The sequence below is a fragment of the Centropristis striata genome, chromosome 19 (assembly GCF_030273125.1).
Source record: "Centropristis striata isolate RG_2023a ecotype Rhode Island chromosome 19, C.striata_1.0, whole genome shotgun sequence".
NCBI classification, from domain to species: Eukaryota; Metazoa; Chordata; class Actinopteri; order Perciformes; family Serranidae; genus Centropristis; species Centropristis striata.
This window is the reverse complement of record NC_081535.1, coordinates 34,998,463-35,017,884: the sequence shown is the minus strand read 5'-3', so window position 1 is coordinate 35,017,884 and position 19,422 is coordinate 34,998,463. Positions and strand designations below refer to the sequence as shown.

General features: G+C 37.9%; 1 protein-coding gene across 1 annotated transcript; it reads right to left on the bottom strand.

The window, feature by feature from the left end:
* Positions 1 to 6,382: 6,382 nt before the first annotated feature.
* On the bottom strand, positions 6,383 to 18,529 carry LOC131992369 (TNF receptor-associated factor 2-like). Its single transcript, XM_059357932.1, has 11 exons — positions 18,335 to 18,529; positions 17,664 to 17,866; positions 16,856 to 16,934; positions 15,887 to 15,985; positions 14,454 to 14,615; positions 14,280 to 14,354; positions 11,565 to 11,639; positions 10,776 to 11,345; positions 9,588 to 9,765; positions 9,282 to 9,430; positions 6,383 to 7,960 (listed from the first exon to the last, which is right to left on the bottom strand). Exons 2-11 carry the CDS (start codon positions 17,849 to 17,851, stop codon positions 7,742 to 7,744), a joined length of 1,794 nt encoding a protein of 597 aa, XP_059213915.1. The 5' UTR covers positions 17,852 to 17,866; positions 18,335 to 18,529; the 3' UTR covers positions 6,383 to 7,741.
* Positions 18,530 to 19,422: the final 893 nt, after the last annotated feature.

Below are 19,422 nucleotides of genomic sequence, written 5' to 3'. Positions count from 1 at the left end.
CGGCTGTGGTTGTTTTAAAGTGCTTTACAAATAAAGTTGAGTTGAGTTGAGTTGTGCAGTTCAAGTTACCAAAGAGTTAAAATATCAAATGTGAAATTCTTCCAACATGGCGGCACGCTGTCCAAGAAGACATTCTTTTAAAAAAAAAAAAGTATACAGTTTACATACTATTCTTAATATCACAAGTGTTATTTAAACATCTTTACATTCTTTTACTTCATTTCCTGTATTTGTGAGACACATAGAGGCTCGCATACATTCATACAGCCTTTTCTTTTCCTAGAAACCACATAGAGGAAACATGCTCCGACACATCACAATAAAAGTCCTTTAAACAATGAAAACATCAGCTAACATGCAGGAACAAACACTTTCTCTGCTCCCAACCACCAGAAACTAAAAATCCGCTTCAAACACTAGGTAAAAATCAAGTTTCAAAGTTTGACATGTAGCATGTAAACAAAACATCCTGATCTTTTCATGCTATATAGTGTATTTCTGTTTATAAATGGCTGCAGTGAAATGAAGAAACAAATATATATGGAAAGAACAGACAGTAACTTAAAGCTGGAAACCTCATCCTGTAAACTCAGTAATCAGGATTTAAGTGCAGTGAAAGATTCCTCCCAGACTGAATCCAGATCAGAAACATAGAAGAACTTAAGAAACATCCTTAACAACCTCAGACATGAGCTGAGCAGAGCTCGTAACCTCAGTGCTCTTAACCTGCTCAGGTCAAAAATTTGACCAACACAGTGAGAACAGTTGCAACGAGATTAAAGGGTCCCTACACATTAAAGATTTTTGTGCCAGAATCTGAGGTTGTGCGCTGTCTGGAACACAGAGACTGGTCCACAGAGAGACAGAGAGGGACATCCTTCCTTCAGGCTCATTTGTAAGTGAGTATAAACTTTATTCAATAATATAATGTAAAATAAAGTTTCTGTAATTGGCACATGTTTGTATAAAAAAATAAAAAATGATTAAATGTACAATACAATGTAAAATATGTCTATAAAAGGTCAGTCTAATAATATAACTAAAAATAAATTCAATAAATGAAAAAAAGGGTCAGAAATCCAAAATTCACTCTGCATTGTTTGTAAAAGGTAAATTTTTTGGGAGTGCAATACAGTGCAATTTTTATTAGTATTTAACATCACTGTGTTGAATAACATGACATACATACAGAAAATATATACATAGGTCACCCTTAAAGTTTGAATCATTTTGTTTTCAGACACAATCCTCTGTTAATTGTGGCTTCATTTTCATTGTTATATGTTTGGTAGATTGATTAATCATGTTTTGAGAAGATATACACTTTATCAGTCAATAATAAATCACATTGTCACAATCATTTCATGGAAAGAGATAAAAAATATTGTATTCCAACTTTATGGCCGACCATTTATATATAATTGCTGTCTCTTTGATGCCATTTCCAACCAAAATTTTGAGGTTTCCCTAAATATTAACATTTCATTTCACAAGCACAAATGACCAATTTCTACTCCTGAAGTTTTTGGGGGCCAGATTAATTTTCAGGGCCTCCAGGACAAAAAATGGGCTGCTGGGCCCCTTTAACCCGTGTTCCTCACATGTTCTGTACAGTGTGGAAAGTTTTTCTGTGTTGAGGAGCTTTTACTTTTACTTTTGGTACATTAAGTAGGCTGCATTTAATGAATAATGCCTATGTACTTTTACCTGACTCATATTTCAAATTCACTACTTTTAATTATAATGGAGCACTTCTACGCTGTGTTATTTCAACCTTTTAGATCTTCCTCCATTACTAAACTGCATATATAATGTTACTGGGGATTTCCACCGGACGCGTTACAGCAGCAGCACGTCAGCTTAGCGAGCCGGCCGTATACACGCGAGATAACGAGATCACGCGATAATCCTGACCATACGGGAGACCGCAAGATCCCGTGATAAACTTTAAACTCTATTTATACAGTCTATGGATAAACTGTGTGTATAAAGTAAACAAAAACAACAAAAACCAACTTAATTTGCTTCTCTGAGGTGAGAGATATGTTGATCTGACCATCTATCCTTATAAAAACAATATGTTATGTCATAAATGATTGTATGATGTTCCACTTCAACAATCAGTCTCTTGTCGTCCGTGTCGCCAATCCTCTGAGACCCTTTGATTGATTGATTGATTGATTGATTGACTGATTGATTGATTGATTGATTGCTGATCTGGTGCCGCGGTCATAACATAATGTTGATGTGAAGTAGTTTTAGGCTGCATGAACTGCGTATTGTGTTTTATTTTGAAAGGGGCGGAAGTGTTTTACGCTGATTGTGAGTCGGACTTCCTGTCTGGTGATCTGCTCTGTTGAGATTCACGCGAGTTGGCAGCGTCTCGCGGAGAAATAGAAGTCCTACCTAATGCTCGCGTAGAGACGATGACGCGACGCTGCAGTAACGTTACGCAGCGCGCCCGGTGGAAACGCTCTCATTGATTAGAGTGTTACCTATTTGCAACGTCATACGCGACGCTGACGTTACGCTGCAGTAACGCGCCCGGTGGAAATCAGGCTTTACACAAATGTAAAAATACATAGAAAACAATGCAGATTTTCACAGTGTTAAAATCTCACATTTTCCATGATGGAAGTCACTTTTCTCACTGTAACTTTTCACTTTGGGTCTTTAACTCTTGACAGGATGCAAAAAGTTCAGAGTTGAAGTGATAATTTCGGAGAAATCGTCTTGTGAAAGTTCAGAAATATATATTTTTTTGACCGTCTGAGAAGTTGTTTTTGTTTAAATTCCGATCTTATATACTTGACTTACCTAGAGACAAACGTAGCAACCATGGAATGTTTATGGGCTATTTCTGTTGTTTTATTTTTATTATTGTTTAAATATTTTTATCCTGAGATCAAGTCCATATGACTATGAATCTGTCTCAGTTCTCTGTTGTCTTGTATATGTATGGTTTTAGTTTCTATATTGTTATATAGAAATAAATAAGTGGTTTTCTGCTGTAATTTGTCTTTAACACCTTCAAATTGTATTTTTTTTTCTCAGCTCTTGTAATCTGTCAATGGAACAAGCAAGCACATTCAGCTAGCACAAAAACTTGTTATGCTAGCTCAAAAACTCATCCAAACAGAGGCAAAATATACTCACACAACATCCCTGAAAATACTTATTTTGGTGAAGTGAAGAACTGATGTCCATCTGTGCGAAGAATAACCCTTTAATGAGTCCTTCGGAGCCACAGCAGGTGCTGGAAAAACTGCAGGTATCGCTATTGAAGGGTGCCGTTTCAGCCGTAGCTAGGCTAAATGACGGAATGCTAACCACCGACCAACGGACTGAGGGGACGCCGAGATAGTGGCGCACAAACACGGTTATTCCGTCTTTCCGAGTTTTCTTGTGAATGAATACATTAAATGTAGCGGCGGTTACACAGTCCTCAGGTACGTGTAACGTCCGGGAACAGGTGAGATGTAATTTCACTCGCGCCACTGAGAAGATAGATAATAGTGCGTTACATAATAGTGCGTTAGATAATAGTGCCGGGTCTGGCCTGTGGAGTTCGGTTGGTGAGTGAAAGCACCACATTCACGTAGGCCTAACAATAGAATAATAATCCTGATTTCTATTTTATATTTACCATTACATTTACCAAAAATATTTCTGTATAGAAATCATTATTTTTATATTATCTGTGTTGTTGTTGTTGTTGTTTTTTAATAATTTAATAAATTGTATTTTTCTAGACTCAGTTTCCTCTTCTTTATTATTATAATTATTATTATTATGCACAACCAATATATTTTACTTAAAAGGAATTTCTTAACTACAAAAAAATAGTAAAAAGTCCTACTTTATTAATAGCACATATGTATCATAAGGAAGGTTTCTGCTAGTCATCATTATTACATATTATTGGATTAATTATAATGTTGCATTAATGATGAATAAATATAAATAAACATACACATATACTGTACATTCACATTGAGCTTTGGGCTGCATTGGGTTGCAGAAAAATAGAAAGGGGCTAGATTTTCTTTTTCTTTCTGTTTCAAAACAAAGAGGTCATGAGCAAATATATTCTGAATCACTGTCCCCATCTCCTCATCCCACCACATCCTGTACAGGTGACCACTATTTCATCATTCCCCTTCCTCTACTGGGCGGCTGTGGCTCAGTTGGGAGAGTTGGTTGGCCCCCAACCGAAGGGTTGGTGGTTCGATCCCTGACCATCGCAGCCTACATGTCCAAGTATCCTTGAGCAAGATACTGAACCCCAAATTTCTCCCGATGTGCTGTGTTCATCGGTGTGAGAATGAATTCCCAATGGTGGCAGGTGGGACCGTTTAGGGTAGCCTCTGCCACCAGTGTGAAAGGGTGAATGAGCGCAGTCTGTATTGTAAAGTGACTAGAAAAGTGCTATATAAGTGCAGGTCCATTTAGCATTTACTGTACACTCCTGTTCCCATTCAGTCTGACTCACCATGACTCAAATCCAATACTATATATTATCATAATATTTAATCAGAAAGTTCTGTTCATTTCCTGAAAGCAGCTCTGTCTTTTTGCATTTAAGAAGCTGAAGGAAACAAATTAAACTTTATTGTTAAATCAGTACTCAGCTGTGCACAATGCACAGCCATTGTTCTGAGGGTCAAATTGCCCACTTTAGTCTTTTTCATGAAAAAATGAACTTCCAGTAAGTGAAGATCTTTATTTTATTTGTCTGAAAATGCAGATTACCCTAAATTACACAGCAAATGAAACTACAATGATCCCTTTTTTCTTGTTTTTTGTGTGCATTCAGAGGAACACCAGTCATGAAGGATGTTTGGCGCCCTCTAGTGGTGGGAAGTAACTCTACTCATCCAGACTACTTTAGTACCATTTCTCCTTTACTCAGGTTTATTTAGAGCTAAAATTATCTAATATTTCACAAAAGCATCAAATATGATAGAAATGACCCTCATTAACCATCTCAGATTACTATCTTAATGTGTATGAAGCAGAACTTAAAACTAGATCAGTCTAAGTTAAGTGTACACTTAAACTTATACTGATCTAAACTATCCCTTTAAAGCCTTCTAATAGATTTTTTTTTAAATAGTCAACAAACTGAAACCAGCAAACTTTATTACATACTGCATGTCCGTTTTTAGCATAATACATCAATATTATCAACATCAGAATATATATATGGCTCTGATTTAAAGGTACATAAATCACTCGATGAAATACCCTGTTTGGACAAACAACAAATACAAAGTGCACAAATAAAGTTCAAGTCAACTGCATCACATTTACAGAAAGAGCTGTAGTGTTTTTAGTAAAAAATTAAATAATAAAGCTTACATTCAAAAAACCTCGGGAGTATTCATGGGACGTTACTAATTATCTCCTCTGGTGCTTAGAGAAGTAGTGACCCATGCATCATACACACACACACACACGCAGCAAATATAAACATATTTGGCACCATATTTTAGCATAGAACACAAAATATAACTTGCAAATACAACATTGTTAGTATACGGAGGTAATATTTGGATTTGGCACGTTACACTTAAAAAGTTCATGTAATCCTACTTATTACATGCTCAGTCTTCGTTTTTAAAGTTAAAGAGCAGAAACTCCACTTATAGCATGATTTCCTCAACATTAAAATTTCTCACATGAAAAGCTCCCGGACTCCCCGCGTCAGTGAAAATGACAAGGAAAGCACCATTCTCTTCCTTGAAAAGTCCAAAAATTGCTTGCCGTTCTTCAGCGCCACAATGAGTGATGTAAACAAATAAGTCGAGTGTGACCTCTGTAAACCTTTAAAGCCGAGGCATCGCCGAAATCTAACAGACATAATCATATATATTGCACTCTAGAGAGAATTATAAGTCCTTACTGCACAAAGGGGGGTCGTCCTGGCCTGTTCAAACCATCTTGACAAACAAAAAGTTGGTATATAGATATAGAATTAATAAGGTATTCAGTAATACTATGTTTATTATAACATCTCGTGTATATTAACATTGATATATAGATTATTTCAACATTATGATATGAAAGATACATATTTATAAATTGCTATGAATATAGATAGGCAGCTGCTGCTGTTTGAACAGACGCAGTGCCAGGTATAACATAATAACTATTCTATGATTATTTTCATCCAAACAAATACAAATAAATGCTCTCACACCGCGGCTCACAGGGTGAACCAGCGTGAAACTCCATAGTGAATAATGAATTGAAGCCTCCCATGCACAGAGAGGTTTCAATACAGGTCGAGACTGGTTTTCAAAACAGGCCAGCAGCGGGAAAACCTTTTAAAAAACCTCAGCATGCATGCTAAGTAAGTAGAACAGCAATCTCTGGTGGACACGTAGAAAAAGTACATGTTTAGATGAGATATAATGTTTGTGGTGCCTTGTTTTTGGAAAATCAGTGAGAGCAAAAATCTGGGGCTGCACTGAACATCAATCTGCGATAAATAACCCAACAAAGTATTACAATCCTTTCTTATTTCTCAGCCTTCACACACATATTTGCACCAACATATATATTAGATTCACATCAGTATTCTATCTTAAGAGCAGCAGAAACACATATGCACGGTATACTTGTATAATGGACAGAAAACAAGGAACGAACAATTCCTTCATTTCGTGGAATCTGTGTTAACCTCAGTCTGTGGTGGGGCACGGTACTATGTGTTGAGATGCGAGCTAGTGAGCATATCCTGGGGGGGAAAACTCCAGCTATGTAATGTTTGTCAGAGTTTTATGCCTCAGGCTTGAGTGGCAAGCTGCCCTGACTCCTTGGTAACTCCACTGTATCTTCCACAGATGTACCAAACCACCAATCAGAACCACCGAACCCCTAATAGGAACAAATACGCAACACTAACTTTACATGTAAAATAGCCTGGCTATCCAAAAGACATGCAGGCAATGTCCACCATCACGGATGGCTAATTCACTAACAACAACAAACGAGGAACCCTCAGTCCAAAATAAGGAGCCGTTTTCAAAAGAACGCCAGCGGCATGCACTTTGCGCCAAAAGGAAAAAAGGCAAAAAAAATGCCTGTAATCTTATTCATAACATAACTCCACGTTTGTCTATGCAAATTCACTCGACACTGGAATTGAGAAGCTCACAATATCCACAATCTGCAAGAAAATGTAAAAAAAAAAAGAAGCATAAAACTGCACCAAGCCATGCTCTAACTCTATTATCAGAAAGATCACATCAACTATCTGTAATCTACAACCCTGTTCTAACACTGCACGTTCTCTTCAAATGCAGATTTAAAAGAAAAAGATGTTCACTCTTTATTACTCCGTCATAACATCTCTGCTTCCACTGCACTGACCTCGCTGCACTGGCGCTTTCTTCGTCCTTTAACTGAAATGTTATGTGCACAACTGAGGTGACTTTTTATTCGTGTTGTTGTGACGTTAAAAGAAAACATTTTGCACCTGAAATGTACAGCAATGAAGGCGGTTCTCGTTACAGAGACGACCAGCGTTATGACAACGCCGGCGCCGTCTGGACGGAGCAAACTGCAGCCGCACGCAGCCGCAAGCATGTTTAGTCTCCCTGAAGCTGCAGGGGACCGTAAGATGCCTGAACAGAAGCCCTAAAGGGACCACGACTGAGCTAAAATGAAGCTTTTAATGGTCAAAGAGCTGCCTGGTTTTTGCCAAAAACTACAGTACCACCCTGTGTGGGCCCGTCTAGAGGCCCGTGAGGTCCACGATCGCCTTGATGAAGATGGTGTCGTCGCGGATGTAGGAGTTCTTGGCGTCGAGTTTGGAGAGCGGGCAGAAGAGCGGGCAGCCGCTGGCGATGTTCATCTCGCTCACCGGCCGCTGGAAGGAGGAGGAGGTGACGTCGGGGCGGAAGGCGTCGATGATGTGCTCCCTGTTGCTCTGGTCCAGCAGCATCAGAGTCACCTGGAAAGATTTATTCATATGCTTTAACAGTTTTTATATAAGACAGAGACTTTGTGGCGATATTTACTCTGACTGTGTTAAGACTGAATTAGTCTCCAAAAAACGTCAAAAAAGAAGAACCCTGTTTAAGTCCTGCCCACAATGCTGCATGGGCCAATCAAATGCATGCAAGTACACATTCAAGTTGTTTCTATGACTTACCTCAACATTATGGGTACCAGACTTGAGACTTGTAAGGGACCAACTGAGATTAGAAGGATGTTTTTTCTCTGGATGATAAACAATTTCTATTTAATATTGATGCCTCGATATGGTTTACAAAAGCAAACAACATTGACTAATTTTTTTTTAATTGCTCCAAACGCCTGTCATGGGGCCATCGGGTCGGATTCCAAAGAAGTCAGACAAAATCATGCAGGTTTGTTTTTTTATCTGTGAATAAAAACTGTTTAAATCATATGAATATTCCTCTCTATCTTCTTTCCAGCTTTTCAACTTGCAGTTTAGCGCCTTGCATCGGAGCTCCGCCTTGAGGTGGAGTTCAGCCTTTTCTCACCTGCTTTGACTACTTTATTGGAGCAGAAGCAAACATTACGCTGCTGGAGGCCCAAAACGTTTTGCTGGGCCCACTGGGTGGAAGGGATGCACGCCAGAACCAGAACGAGGACTGAGCAGGAAGTCTGTCAGACTCTGCTACAGTGAAATTACAGGTTTTCTTAAGGGAGTCTGATGTTCATGGAAACACGTCATGAACATTTCTTGCAGCTGCCTTACATCGATCTATGCCAAAATTTGCTACGGAAGATCACATCTGGGTGAGAAAGCAGAAAGACTGTCGCTTATTCAAGTCACAGTGAGTCTGGAGGAGTAGAGGAGACGTTTTCTAGAACATAAGAAAACGTTTTCTAGAACATAAAGAAAGATCCAGACTCAGGAGGAAATGTGTTCAATAGTAAAGTTTTGATGATGATGCCTGAGTTTGGGAAGTACTGAGCATGTGACTGGACAAATGAGTTTTGGATTAAACTGCATGAGTTTGTAAACTGATGTTATGTTATGCTGACCCCATTTACTTCAATTCATAAAAAAATATTCATTTTCATATTTCATATTCTCCAAGCACTGTGGAGGAATGGAAGGAAATGTAAGTTTTTTTCATGAATTCTGGGTAACACTGGGTGACTAATTGATATACAAATGATCATTTTTGGTTGCTTAATTCCTTTAAAATATATACTACATGAATCAAATAAAGACAAAAGTAATTTGACTATTAAACACATAAATAAGGAAACAAAGCCTTGGTTAATATCTCTCGTACCTTCTGGTTGAAAGGCCATTTGAGCAGAGCGTCGCTCAGTCCTCTCATCACCACAAAGAACAGGGACAAGTGGCTGCCGCGCCCCGTCCCATCTCCATTCAGATAGATCCGCAGACACATCTTATAGCCGTACTTACTGGTGTAGAAGGCTGGGAGAGACAACCAGCAGATCAGATAATCTTATCTAATATATATATATATATATATATATATATATATATATATATATATATTTATTTATTTATTTATATATGTAGCCGTTACAGAACCATCAGAACTGGGGGATCTCCTGATCGACAGTGTTACCTGGTGAAAACATGGCCGGGGCTCGACCTGCGATTGCGTCCTGTCTCTTTTTGGCGAAGTCAGATATCCTCCAGACGAAGACGCCGTCGAAGGTGGTTGCAGACATTTCCCTCAGCCGGCCCTCCATCTCCGCCACCGTCAGGTCCTTCAGCCCCACCGTCCGCTCCAGCTGCCGCACCTGGAAATAAACACACTGCTTTAAAACCATCACACATTATTCTTTAAATCAAGTCAATATTCATTAAATAAAAGTTTTACTATCCATGACATTTTATCAGAGAGCATTTCCTGATTTTACCTGAGTTTTTGTTTATTTTTTTAATTTTGCCTTATACGTATTTTATCATTCATTTTGGCTTTTTTTTTTCTCTCTGTGAAGCACGTTGTAGTTTGTTTTGATAAGTGCTCTATAGATAAAGTCTATTATTATTATAAGATTAAGTAATTCATAATAAATTGATTGAATTGAATGCAACATTAAAAAAAGTTTGTTAATGGATTTTTGACCCTCCTACTTTTAGATTTTGTAATCCCAAGTGAAAAAGGGGTATACTTGTGTGTTGTGTTTTTAGGTATACTACTACTAGGTAATAAGTATATTTATGATATATAAGTATATATATTCTGGTCCACTACTACACAGAAAAAGTGTTATTTTATATAAGTTTATTTTAAGCTGCATTACAGTAAACTTAAAAATACTAAATTGTAAAAGTGTGCTTTGAATGCCTTAAATATTCCTTCAGTCACTTTTGTCATACATTCAAACTGTGATTCTATTTGGGGGAATAATTGCTCTAGGATTTGGAACTACAATTCCCATAATGCTTTGGTGGATGTAAACAGGAAGTATAATGTCACTACTTGGGCCCTGTTATTTTAGCCCATTAAATAAGCTATTAACACTTCCTGTTTGCAGGGCACCCTTGGATGTAGAGACAACTATAACTGGATTACTTAACAGTGAAGAAAACTTAAAAATGTTACAATTCCCAGGCAAGTTCGGCAGTAATCATCTTTTTTTCCAATACTTCCTAAGCAGTTTTATTGATGTTTAGTCATCATGGAAATCGGATATAATTATATCTTCAGAGAGTGTCGGCCACTAAAAATCTAAAAATATGTGTATGATGTCCGTGTGCTGAGGTTTGTTTGAGTTTTGCTGTAAACTAGCGGAGAAGGTCTCACTTTGTTACTCAGCGCCTCGATCTTGTCCTGGTCCAGTTTGTGCTGGCGGTTGCTGGCCTCCATGGTGGTGGCGAACCTCTCCACCTCTCTGTTCAGGACGCACACCACGTTTTCAAACGTGCCGGATTTAACTTCGAGCTCGGTACACCTGCGGCCCAGCTCCACCACCTTGGTCTTCTCGCTGTGGAGCTGGAGCTCCAGGGCGGCGCCCACCGAGCTGGGCAGCGGCGTGAAGGAGGTGGACACGGACAGAGTGGGAGCCAGAGTGGGAGGCGGAGGGAGAGGAGCTGAAGCAGGAGGACCAGGAGGACCGGAGCTGGAGGAGGAGGAGGAGGCGGCGGCCGCTCCCTGCACGGGAGGCCCAGAGGAGGAGGTGCTGAGCTGGGAGACTCTGGCCTCCAGCTCCCGCAGGGACTGTTGGAGCTCCACCAGTTTGTGTCCGGCGACCTCCAGCCCCTGCGGCTGCAGGCCCTCCATGCTCACCTTCATGCCCATGATGTAGTGCAGCAGCAGGTTGAGGTGCTCGTAGGCGTAGGAGCGCTCGTGGTCATGAATCTTTTCCTTTTCCACCTGAAGAAGGGAGATGAGATGAGAACTCATTCAATTATTCAAATGGTCCCGTGTACGTTTGGCCTCAGAAGGGAAGAATTAACCCTCTCAAGTCCCCATAAAACTAAAACAGGAGAGCCTCCATTCTCCCCCGATAATGTTCATACAGTCCCTCTTCTGTTAACATGTGTATGTGAGTTAATATATAACGGTTATTATTGAGAAGACAGTCTTACTTACAGACATATCACATCCCACCACATGAAATCGACACGGAGTTCTGAATTTGCTGCAGAACTTGATGTGATCCACATACTGTAAACAATAAACAATAAAAAGGCATTAAGTATGTATAACATGATTAAAATAACTTACCAGTGAATTTAAATTTATGTTTTCTTTTTTTAATGCCAAAATTACATTTACTATTTATCACAGCCAGACACTGTAAAAACAGAAATTATTGTCTAATATTCACATTTCTGACCGTCTTTGAACAAATTATGAATAAATTAACACTTTCATCATCATTTATTCTACACGTATTATTTAAATTTAAAAAAATGTAAAAAAAAAAAAACATTTGCACTAACCAGATCCTGTAAAAAACATTAAATTCTGAGCTTCTTGGTGCAACAAGAAGCCACAAACAGTCAAATAGTTAGTAACAAAACTTCAAAGCAAAGAGAGGAAGTGAAAACATACACATTCAGTATAACTATTTTATTATTAGAGTTATTATATATTACTTTTTTTTTTACTTCAAATTTGATTTAAGTGAAAACCAATTAAAAAAATTATAATTAAAAAATCTAAATAAATATTTATATATATTTACATTAATATTATAAAAAAATATAATAAATAATAATAAATTAGACTGAAACCTAATGAAAACTACTAAACATACTTTTGTACTAAACATATATTGAACATTGAGATAGACTAAATTCAACATATTCCCTAATATACAGTGCTCAGCATAAATGAGTACACCCCCTTTGAAAAGTAACATTTTAAACAATATCTCAATGAACACAAATAAAATTTCCAAAATGTTGACAAGACCAAGTTAATATAACATCTGTTTATCTCATAACATGAAAGTAAGGTTAATAATATAACTTAGATTACACATTTTTTAGTTTTACTGAAATAAGGGCGATGCAAAAATGAGTACACCCCACAACAAAAACTATTACATCTGGTACTTTGTATGGCCTCCATGATTTTTAATGACAGCACCAAGTCTTCTAGGCATGGAATGAACAAGTTGACAACATTTTGCTCCATTGATCTTTTTTCATTCCTCAAGAATGGCCTCTTTTAGAGACTGGATGGAGAGTGATGCTCAACTTGTCTCTTCAGAATTCCCCATAGGTGTTCAATTGGGTTCAGATCAGGAGACATACTTGGCCACTGAATCACTTTCACCCTGTTCTTCTTCAGAAATCCAACAGTGGCCTTTAGATGTGTGTTTAGGGTCATTGTCATGTCGGAAAAGTGCACGACGACCAAGGGCACGGAGTGATGGTAGCATCTTCTCTTTCAGTATAGAGCAATACTTCTGTGAATTCATGATACCATCAATGAAATGCAGCTCCCCGACACCAACAGCACTCATGCAACCCCACATAAGGACACTGCCACCACCATGTTTCACTGTAGGCACCATGCATTTTTCTCTGTAATCCTCACCTTTGCGACGCCACACAGTTTAGAAGCCATCAGTTCCAAAAACATTTATCTTGGTCTCATCACTCCAGAGTCCAGAGTCCCAGTAGTCTTCATCTTTGTCAGCATGGCCCTGGTAAACTCTAGACAGGCTTTTTTGTGCCTGGGCTTTAGGAGAGGCTTCCTTCGTGGACGGCACCCATGCATGCCATTCCTCTGCAGTGTACGGCGTATTGTGTCACCAGAAACAGTCACCCCAGTTTGGCTTTCTAATTCCTTAGATAACTGCAATGAACTTGCATGCTGATTTTCTTGGACCCTTCTCATCAGAAGACGCTGCTGTCGAGGTGTTAACTTCTGCGGACGGCCTGGACGTCTCTGTGAGATGGTTGCAGTTCCATCTTTTTTACATTTTTGTACCACTTTTGCTACAGTATTCTTGACTGATAAGTAAAGCTTTGCTTATCTTCATGTAGCCTTCACCTTTGCGGTGTAAAGAAATTATTTTCCTTCTCAGGTCTTGAGACATGTGGTGCCATTGCTAACAACATGAAATGGGAAGGGGTTTTATTTAAGTAACACCCTTTTATAGTCAACTGTCTGCTGGACATCTGTGTAATGAATAATTAGACTCACCTGGGGTCGATTATTGTTAAATTAGACATTTGTAGTCTAAAACTTAGCTTTGCTCCCGAGACTTTTAGTGGGGTGTACTCATTTTTGCATCACCCTAATTTGAGTAAAACTGAAAATTATGAATGAAAAGTTATATTATTAACCTTACTTTCATGTTATAAGTTAAACAGATGTTATATTAACTTGGTCTTGTCAACATTTTGGAAATTGTATTTGTGTTCATAGAGATATTGTTTAAAATGTTACTTTTCAAAGGGGGTGTACTCATTTATGCTGAGCACTGTATATATACATATAAACTGGTGACAAGATGAAATAAGATAATTATTTTGAAACAGAAAGCAGCACAAAAATCTTTTCATCTTGATTATCTTGTTTTAATCATTATTGAAAATAAAAATATGATGAATCTCCCAACCACAGTATCTTAAAGGTTGTTTTTCACCCGAATGGTTACGAAACTGTTTGAGGATTCTGGAAGTACGTTGAAAGATTTCTAAGAATATGTTTTTAAAGAAAACCAAAAGCTGTAGTATAGTATAATAGTATAATATATAGTATAATAGTGCAGTAGCTTCATGGGACTGTGATATTATCTTGTAACAAAATGTTTCCGTCTCATCTGCATGCTGTTAACAGACGTACCTTTTCTCTGGGTATTTTCTTCTTGGCACAGCCTTCACAGATCATCGGGTACTTTGGACAGATCTCATCATGTGCCTGAAAAATAAAGAGTTTCTTCTTCAGACACACAAAGAGCTGCTGTGCTGCGACATGATGTTCTGCGTCTGAGCCGAGTTTAAATAAATCATTTCTAACCTTGATGTTTTTGAAGTGGAATGGCTCCTTGCAGTACTTGCAGTTGAGTGTTCTCTCGGGGCACTCTCGCTCGTTATGGCGCTCCTGTTCGTTGAAGCGGATTCGTTCTTTGCAGGACGGGCACGGGATGATCATGAACTCACACTTCCCCTCATGGTTCAGCTGGAAGAAGGAAAGAAAGAAGAAGAGCTTCAGTAAGTTTTTGTGGCGATCTTTACATTACGGTGACCTCACTGGTTATCAATCAGACCAGAATCTGGTTTATTGTATAGTAAGGGAAAATAAAATGCACATATTATATTATTTTATTGTATTTTAATTATTATATTTCTTTATTTAGATTTATTTTACTTTCAATGTGGCCTTGGTGGGTGGGGTTGTATTGTTGATGATTACCTGTTTTGTAATCTGAAAAACTATAAATAAAGTGTTTGTTTTTTTAAAAAGCAAACATTCTGACTATGCATACACAGATATCCTGCACTAAAAAGTTCATCATTAAAATATTACTTTTTATATTTTTCCTCCAAGTGTTTGTGTCGTTGTAAAACAGCGCCCCTGCTTGTGCTCAGGCAGAGAGCGGTACTGCAGGATAACAAAAACCCAGAAAAATGATAATAAATTCTGATGGAATTCTAAGAAGAAAAACGCTGCTAAAATCATGAGGACACCAGTAACGGGAGAAAGGTCTGTGTTGTTTTTCTGTCTGGAGAAAGGAGGGTGAGTACCTTGATAAAATGAATAATAATACTTTAAGATGTTCTCTTTGGTGGATTATGTGGTTGCAGAATTGCTGGAGATGCTTGGAAAGATTCAGAAACAATGATGAGTCTGATTTTATCTGTACATTTGGTGAGTAATGAGACCTGCGTTGGTATTTCCCTTGTTTTTTGAATGGATTTCTGCTAAAGATGACACAGCTCAGAATGAATCGGAATCCTTGGAACTACATCTTCTTTATGTTTTGAATCCCAATCCAGTTCTCTACTGTATGCACTATCTTGCAATGTTGACAAAAATAAAAAAAATGGGTGTGATCTGCCCTTCCAAAATAAAATAGGTTCATGCTTAGTTCATGCTTAACCCCTCCACCAAGTTTGATTGCTTATGCATGAAAAAAATATCATTTAAAATATGTAAATATACATATTTTTAAAATTAAAGAGCTGCACAGCACAGATGTAGTAGTAGTCGTAGTTTTGTGCAGACATTTGTAATATATTACCCTGAGAACGTGCAAAAATTCCCAGATTATTTTAATATATACATATATTTGCAGTATATAAAAAATAATTATAAAAAAAAGGTGGACATAGCAAAAAAAATAGTTCATGGACATCAGGGAGACCAACAAATCTTTGCTACTTAAAAAAAACAATAAAAACAAAACATGTACATTTTTAAAATAACCCTGAAAGTAGGTCAAAGGTCACCTCGTAGTCTTTAATGCTGCCTTTCCACGTGCAGTTTTCATTGATACAAACAGCCGAGAGGTTTTCGACTTCCCTTCGGACTGCGTTGTCAGGAAAAGCCTGAAAAAACAAGAAAACAAACAGAGTTTCTGCCAAGTTTCTCCATCTTCCTTCCTCCATTTTATAGATTATTTATGCTGCAGAGAAGCTGTATGTTCAAAACTTCCTGCACTGACACATACTTTGTGTTTTTAGGAGTGCATTGCGAAGAGCAAATATTTGTTCTGCCCACAAATAAAGCATGAGGCATTTTGTTTTTCTTCATTTCTGGTCTGAACAAACCTTCAAAGCTACAAAACGGTGGCTGTAAATGTTGGTTTGGAGCAGGACGGACAAGTTCAATCATCTATTATTATTTATATATATTTATATTATACAAACAAGACATTTCTTTGTGTTTAAAGAGGTTTTTAGAAATAGTGAATCTTAACATCATGTGTGTCTGTATGGAGACGTCAAAATGAAACTGAAACGGTTTTAATTCCCTGAAGACATCTGTAACTACTTACTACAGGTCTCTGTGTTAAATATTAATTATATTTACAAATATTTAAATACCTGTTTAAATGTTAAATTTGTAATTTTTATTCTTTTTATTTGGTTATATAAATTTAATTTGAATTAATTTTAGTTATTTTATCAGATTTTTATTCCTTGCTTCACTGTAGAGAACTTTGTTACTTTGTTTTCAAACCGTTCTGTACAATTAAAGTTATTATTATTTACATGAAAAATCTAAGTAGTTATTATATAGAGCATGTCTTGCTATTTAAAAATATATAGACCAAAGGACATAACTAACCATAATTTTGCCAAATTATGTGCAGAAATCATTGTAAGAAATTTTCCAAGATTAAATTCAACAAACAACAATTCTAACACAAGAAAAGCACATTTTTCTTAACGGGATAGAAACATTTTTAAACTCACACATCCTTGTTTCAAAATCGATGTAGGATCCTCAAAAATATCCTCTTTAATGCAGGCGCTGCATTTCTGGGGTCCATTACTGCAATAAAACAACATTATACTGATATACTGGAAATACAATATGTAAACATCAGAAACAACTACAAGCACTGTGTTTTTGTACCATTTTGAGGTAATTGTACTTTATGTGTTAGTTTGTGAGTAACTCTTCAGATTCAGAACAAAAATAATGAAAATATAGTTGAATAATAAATGATCATACTTTATTATAGATAAGGGTGCCCTCATGCCTTTATGGTAGATAAAACATGGTAATTCGCCCTTAAACAGAGAAAACATGGAAAAATGCCCCCAAAGGTGCCCTTAAATGGAAACAATGTGATACTGTGCCCCCAAAGCCGATAAAGTGGACTCAAGGTGGCATTTAGTAGAGAAAACATGGAGAGGTGGTGCCCACAAACAATATGATAATAAGCCCCTCAATGGTGCCCTTAAACTGAGAAAACATGATAAAGTGCACTCAAGGGTGGCCAATTTAGTAAAGAAAACCCTCTGGGGTGCCCACAAATAATGCATGAATAGGAACCTGAGGTGCCCTTATGATGCTACATAGTATAAACTTATAGATGCTAGGAAACTTTTTGCATGCATATGGGCCCTTTTCTCCGCCACTGTGCAGGTTGTTCATAGAACATTTTTTTCTATTATATTGTGAGCTTTTATTCTGTTAGCTGTGGTATTAAATGCGTTCTATAAGTAATGTTTCTTTACACCAGGACAACCTCCATAAGCCCTCACATGATCTCACCTCACAGTCCTGTTGAAGCAGTAGGAGCAGAAGCGGTGTCCACACTGGGCCTGGAACGGCCGGCGCAGGATGTTGTGGCAGCAGTTGCACAGGTGCTTGTCCTCCAGCTTGTTGCCCAGGATCTTCTTGGGGAAGCCGGGCTTGTTGCTCTCCATGGACGAGGGAGGAGACGGCTCCTGGGTGGCCATGTTCACGCGTCACACCTGGATGACAACACAGAAAGGAGAAAGGAAAGAGGAATCTTGATGCAACAGTTCTGGAGGAGGTTTCCTCCTCTGACAGCGTGAATCAACATGGTTGCTGCTGCTCGGGCCAGCTGACAGGCCCACACCCTTTGTTTACATGTGGAGCAGCTTCCTGTGTGACTTTAACTCTCTCTCTCTCTTCCTCCAGTAACGATGCTGACAAACCGCACATCCATTGTCTACCCCCACCCCCTCTCTCTCTCTCTCTCTCTCTCTCTCTCCCTCTCTCTCTCTGTGCATCCTCCTCTCTTCTTCCTTGTCGCTGTTGCTAAGCTATCAGCATCCTTTCAGTCAGAAGTGGTACCCAGCTGCACAGCGCGCGGCCACGCCCCTTTAAATCTGAAGCCTGGAGACAATTTAACCAGCTGCACAAAAAAAGAAGCTTTCTGCCAAAAACGCTGCTGCAATCAGTGGAGTTGCACTTACCAGCGGTTTTTTCTCCCCCTTTTTTGTGTCTAAACTGTCATCGCGTGCACAGGCTGTGAAATCACCTTTCCCTGCTCGCAGGTATGCGCTCGCGCCACTCGTGCCCACGTTACGTGTCTTCTCGCAGCCGACTGGAAGGTGTTTTTCTTCGGCGTTAGCCACATAATATAGATGTGGTCCCCCGAAAGCGACGGCTGTTATTGTCCAATATCGCCATTGCACTTTCAGACTGGGGTGTTACGTCATGCAGTGGGCTGCACGCGGGTTGATAGGCAGACGGGATGTGGAGGCGCGCGTGTCATTGGTTCAGAACTCGCGAGGGGGCGGGCTCGCTTTGTGGGGAAATAAACATCCTTTTTTGCACAATATGCATGCAACCAATCTATTTCTGCAAAATAAGAAAATGTGCTCATCTAATTAATAAGCTACAGGAAATACATTTCCAGCTATCATTTATTGCATCCTTTCTTTTTTATTGAGGCTATATATTTCTTCTATATAGAACATACTTTTCTATATGTGTCTTAACTATAACAATGATTGTTACGATACATTTGTACATTAATAAATATGTTTTATTCTTTATGTTGTTTTATGTTTTAAATTAAATACAATCAATTCAGTATTTTCTAACCTCTCATAACTATACGATCAACCTGATCAAACTATGTACAAATAAAATAAAATAATTGTGAGATGTTCGATTTGTTCGTAAATAAGCATCCTTTTTTGCACAATAAACATGCAACCAATCTATTTATGGAAAGTAAGAAATGTGCTCATCTAATAAATATGCTACAGTTTTACATTTTCTTTTAAATGAATGTAATTTTCTTGTGTTGTTTATAATATTGCTTATTAAGACCATTCCCTTAACATAACTATATAATTTGTGCTATTATTTTTGATTATTGCCTCTTTACCTTTTCACTTAATATTTTAAAATTATTATTTTATTATTCATTGAGGCTATTCATTTTTTATATACAACATGACATAAAAATATTTACTGCTATTATTTATATTATTGCATCCTTTCCTTTTCACTTAATTTGCATTTTTGTAATGTATTATTTTGTTATTTCTTT

Bases quoted from the DNA above. Each gene is read 5' to 3' on its own strand.
- LOC131992369 (XM_059357932.1), bottom strand. From the start codon at position 17,851: ATGGCCACCCAGGAGCCGTCTCCTCCCTCGTCCATGGAGAGCAACAAG. The intron at 11,346-11,564 runs GTAAGTAAGACT...TCCCTTCTTCAG, and splicing joins TGGTGGGATGTGATATGTCT to GTGGAAAAGGAAAAGATTCA. The intron at 7,961-9,281 runs GTACGAGAGATA...AAATCTTTCCAG, and splicing joins AATGGCCTTTCAACCAGAAG to GTGACTCTGATGCTGCTGGA.